This window comes from Bidens hawaiensis, unplaced genomic scaffold (genome assembly GCF_021521415.1).
Source record: "Bidens hawaiensis isolate Kalapana, Puna unplaced genomic scaffold, B.hawaiensis_p1.1 tig00019313_1, whole genome shotgun sequence".
In the NCBI taxonomy this organism is placed as follows: domain Eukaryota; kingdom Viridiplantae; phylum Streptophyta; class Magnoliopsida; order Asterales; family Asteraceae; genus Bidens; species Bidens hawaiensis.
Window position 1 is genome coordinate 258,991 of NW_027492924.1, and position 5,270 is coordinate 264,260.

The following is a 5,270-nucleotide window of genomic DNA, read 5'->3' on the forward strand; positions in this document are numbered from 1 at the left end:
CTGTTAGGAACTTAGGCGACAAAGCAAGATGGCCAAGAAAAAATGAGAAGGCACCGCTCCCCAAAGACAAATCTAAATGGTGTGCCTTTCACGAAGACTTCGGCCATATGACAGAAGATTGCATAGCCCTGAGAAAGGAGATAAGCTACCTCCACAGCAATGGTCACCTTAAGGAGCTGTTCGGAAGAAAAAAGCACAGGAACTAGGATCCTGAACCAGTTCCGGAAAAGGCTGCTCCACCTCCCCCAGACGCTCAAGTTATCAACATGATCTCTGGAGGATCCGATATATGCGGAACCTTTTACTCGGCTGCAAAGAAGTACGCCAAAGAATGCAAACTGGAGAATGATGAAAAGCCAATCAATACTTCTACAACAGCCAAGCAAAGAATTATCTCTTTGATGAGGATGATCAATTCAATGTTCAGGATCCTCATCATAACGGTTTAGTCATTACTTTATTTATTTCTAACCATTATGTATGCAGGATACTCATTGATGGAGGAAGTTCTGTTAACATTATCCAACTAGAAGTACTTCGAAGGATGAATATCCCGGAGTCGGAAATTGTCCCACGATCCTTAGTTCTTGTAGGGTTCAGTGGGGAAATGAAGAATACATTGGGGGACATCAAACTACCCATATATATAGAGGGCGTAAATTCTATTAAAAAATTTTGTGTTATCGATTCCTTGTCTTGTTGCAATGTTATTCTTGGCAGGCCATGGATACACGAGATGAAGGCGGTCCCCTCCACTTATCATCAATGCGTGAAGCTACCTACCCCATGGGGAATAGCGAAGATCGAAAGTGATCAGCAAGACGCTAAGGATTGCTACACTTCCTCAATGAAGTCTACAAAAAACTTGAGGGAAGCATAGCAATTACAGAAAACATGGAGAAATGTCATGGAGACTAGGAAACAAGACTCTAAGGAAGTGGTCTTGCACCCTGAGGATCCTGATAGCAAAGTCCTAATAGGTGTTGAAATACAAGAGTACATTGAGAAGGATATAATATCCTTCTTACAACGAAGAAAGTCAACCTTTGCTTGGAAGCACGAAGATATGACAGGTATTTCTAAAGATGTTATAACCTATAAACTTGGAATTGATCCTTCTTTCAGGCCCATTCATCAAAAAGGAAGGAAATTTACCCAGAAAGAAATGCGATCATCCAAGATGTTATAACCCATAAAGAGGTACAGAAACTACTAAAGGCAGGTATAATTAGAGAAGTAAAATATCCAAAATGGTTAGCCAATGTGGTTGTAGTTAAAAATAAAAATGGAAAGTGGAGGGTATGTGTCGATTTTACTGACTTAAATAAGGCATTTCCCAAGGATCCTTTCCCTCTTCCCCACATTGAATCCATGGTGGATGCTACCGCAGGGCATGAAATGTTGACCTTTATGGATGCTTCCTCAGGATTTCAACAAATCCAGATGGAACCATCTGATCAAGAGGATACAACGTTTATAACCCCTACGGGCATATATTGTTATATTGCTATGCCGTTTGGTCTTAGAAATGCAGGTGCTACATATCAAAGACTAGTTAATATGATGTTCAAGGAACAGTTGGGAGATACCATGGAAGTCTACATCGATGACATGGTGGTGAAATCAAAGAAGGCAGAAGATCACCTTAAGGATCTGGAAGTAGCATTTGACATCCTCGACAAATACAACATGAAGCTAAATCCTGCTAAATGTGTATTTGGTGTCAAAGCCGGAAAATTCCTAGGCTATTTGGTAACCAAAAGGGGGATAGAGGCGAGTGCAGAGCAAATCCAAGCCATCTTAAAGATGTAAAGATTTTTATGACATCCTGAGGAAAAACAAAAAATTCGAGTGGACGGAGAAACATGAAGCTGCTCTCACCGCTTTGAAGGATTATTTATCCTCAGCCCCCGCTTTGATGAAACCTATAGATGGAGAATCATTGATCCTCTATCTAGCCGTCTCCCTCACTGCCTTGAGCACTATCTTGGTAAAAGATCACGAAGGTAATCAACATCCAATTTACTATGTAAGTAAAAGTCTCCTCGATGCCGAATCCAGGTACTCTCACCTATAAAAACTTATTCTTGCTCTAATTATGGCTTCAACTAAGTTAAGACATTATTTTAAAACACATACTATTATTGTAAAAACCAATTATCCCATAAAGAATGTCTTTAGAAAACCAGAAATGTCGGGTAGAATGGCCAAGTGGGCCGTAAAATTAAGTGCATATGATATTCAATATGAGCCTAGAAATGCGATTAAGTCACAGGCACTAACAGACTTTGTGGCTGATTTCAGTAGTGATATAGAGGAACAAGCCAATCTTGAAGTTCAATAGCTTGAAGAGGCCAAGGATCCTTAGACACTCTTCACTGATGGAGCTTCAAATGTTAAAGGAACATGATTGGGAATACTACTAAAATCGCCACAGGGGGACATAATACCCCATTCCATAGCTTGTGAATTCCAGGCCACTAACAATGAAGCAGAATACGAGGCACTTATTGCAGGTATACAACTGGCCAAAGGTATGAGGATCAGGTATCTTCAGATTTTTGTAGATTCATTATTAATTGCTAATCACTTTAATGGCTCATATGCAGTCAAAGGCGAGAAATTAGTTAAATATTTAGATATAGTAAAGGATCTCGCACGGTCCTTCGATTATTTTACAATTACGGAGGTCTCAAGAGAAGAAAATGCTGGGGCCGACGCCTTAGAAAACCTGGCTTCAATTTTGAAGCTTCCAGAGAATATAAAAATCCCTATCATCCATGTACTATCCCCTGCAATTGAGGAATACCAAGCAATGGAGATAGATGGGAGTCAACACACGGATCCTAAGGATCATTCTTTTGATCAATCATCTTGGCTCCTTCCGATAATGAAGTACATTCAAGATGGAGAAATCCCAAAAGAAGAGAACCCCAAAGCTTTTAGGGCCAAGGTATCACAATATACTATTGTACATAATATGCAATATAAGAAATCCCTTGCAGGTCCATATTTAAGGTGCATCGAAGGATCTGAGATCCATGAAGTACTGAAGGATTTCCATCAAGGAGATTGTGGCAACCATACAGGGGGCAGAGCATTATTCTCAAGGATTCTAAGAACCGGATACTTCTGGTCTACAATGAAGAAGGATGCTACGGAATATTCCAGGAAGTGTGATACTTGTCAGAGGCACGACAACATTCTACATCAACCGGCAGAACCCTTATATCCTATTGTCTCTTCGTGGCCATTCATGAAATGGGGAATGGACATAGTGGGTAAACTCCCTACAGCTCCAGGAGGAAAAGTCTTCATGTTAGCAATGACAGACTATTTCTCTAAATGGATTGAAGCTGAGGCTTTCCATCAAGTTAGGGAAAAGGAAGTTATATCCTTTATCAAACGTAACATTGTAACTATATTTGGAATTCCTTCTGAAATTATTTGTGATAATGGTTCCCAATTTATTGGAAAAATAACTACTAACTTTTGTGACAGCTGGGGAATCAAAATGATCACTTCAACACCAGTCCATCCACAAGCAAACGGCCAAGCAGAATCAAGCAACAAAGTCATCATCAACAACTTGCAGAAAAAGCTTGGAGCAAAGAAAGGCAAATGGGCTGAGGAACTACCCTATTTGCTCTGGGCAGATAGGACAACTCCAAAGAATGCCACAGGACAGACACCGTTCTCATTAGTCTTTGGAGCTGAGGCAGTGATCCCCACTAAAATGGTGTGCCCAACTGCCAGAACAAGCATACGTGATCCTCAGACAAATGACGAGAATCTTGTCCAAGATCTAGATACTGTGGAAGAACTCAGAGATCAAGCAAGATTCAGGATGGCAGCCTACCAACAAAATATGGCTGGCGCATACAACAAGAATATCAGAATTAGAAGATTTGAAGTTGGAGACTTAGTCCTTCGAAAGGCGTTCCAAAACACAACTAATCACGCCGACGGGAAGCTGGCACCCAAATGGGAGGGTCCTTATCTAATTGAAGCCGAAGCAGGAAAGGGGGCATATCGTTTGATGAACATGGAAGGTGACATGCTCCCAAGGGCTTGGAATGCAATTCATCTAAAAAAGTATTTTTGTTGATCAGGATCCTGGATTCTAATCAATTGCTTCAGTCCGATACTTGGTAAAATTTTACTTTATGTTTATAATTTCACATTATATTTTTGTTTTGTCAAATGTGTCAAGTTGCAGAAATGCCGAGCAATAGGGCCCTCAAGTGGAAAGAACGGGTTGGCCAACTCTCTCCTAAGTTTAATCGGCCTTGTCGCCAGGTTTATAAGGTCTTCACCTTATCTCCCGAATTAGGGTTTCTACACCCTCGCCTGGAGCGCACGATTATCTGGGTATAATTGGAGGCCGTGGGACCAGTGCACTATACGTGACTAACAATTTCATGGCTAAAAATTATATCTTGGATCCTACGAATTAAATGGTAGATGTACCATATACACAAGTTAAGGTCAACGCTGGGTTAGGCTCGTCACCGCGTACAATTGGGCCAACGCCAAGGATCGGCTCGTCGCTTGTATTTATTGGGCTTGTCCCCACGTTTTATTGGGCTTGTCCCCATGTTATATTGGGCTTGTCCCTACGTTATATTGGGCTGGTCCCCAAGATAGTTGGATTTGAATCCAACTTTTCTAACTATTACGTTTTCTTTTGATTATTTGCTCTAGCTGGTAAATAATACGAGAAGAAAAATTCCAAGAATAAAGGATCCTCTATCCTAGTGACATAGGTAATAAAGCAGAAATCAAAAGAGATATATTATTATAAGCAAGAGTTGATCCGGGCTTCACCAGCAAAACGTGGACCATCCACCCGGATCAAGCTACGTCAAGTTTATCACAAGTTCATACACAAAGCAAAGAGAGAAAAGCGGTTAAGGCTTCATCCCCAAAACAGAGGATCCCTCCACCCTAGCCACCTTTCATAATTGTCTTAAGGATCATCGATCCTAAGAATTACAACTACTATTGTTCGAATAAACCACCATCAAGAAAAACCGTTAAAACATCATAAAAAATGGGCTCCGGCCTTGTCTATAATATCCTTCATCGCCCATTGTCGTCACCTACTCCTTCGCCTCACCCCCGTCACCATCACCAGCATCCTTGTCCTCCAGAGCTTCCTTCTCCACCTGATGTGCTGCATTGAGCTTGCCTTTTAGAGTTATGCCAGCATGGATCCTTACCTCCGAAAGCTGGTCAAACATATGTTGGGCACTGTGGACTTCCACATC

At 41.2% G+C, this 5,270-nt stretch overlaps 1 protein-coding gene across 1 annotated transcript; it reads left to right on the forward strand.

Annotated features, from left to right (window-relative positions):
• Window positions 1-2,815: 2,815 nt before the first annotated feature.
• LOC143557995 (uncharacterized) lies at window positions 2,816-4,127 on the forward strand. Its single transcript, XM_077046929.1, has 3 exons — window positions 2,816-2,953; window positions 3,596-4,027; window positions 4,113-4,127. Exons 1-3 carry the CDS (start codon window positions 2,816-2,818, stop codon window positions 4,125-4,127), a joined length of 585 nt encoding a protein of 194 aa, XP_076903044.1.
• Window positions 4,128-5,270: the final 1,143 nt, after the last annotated feature.

Excerpts from the sequence above, each read along its gene's own strand:
- LOC143557995 (XM_077046929.1), top strand. The coding sequence starts at position 2,816 with ATGGAGATAGATGGGAGTCAACACACGGATCCTAAGGATCATTCTTTT. Across the intron at positions 2,954-3,595 it reads CCAAAGCTTTTAGGGCCAAG|AAAAAGCTTGGAGCAAAGAA; the intron begins GTATCACAATAT and ends AACAACTTGCAG.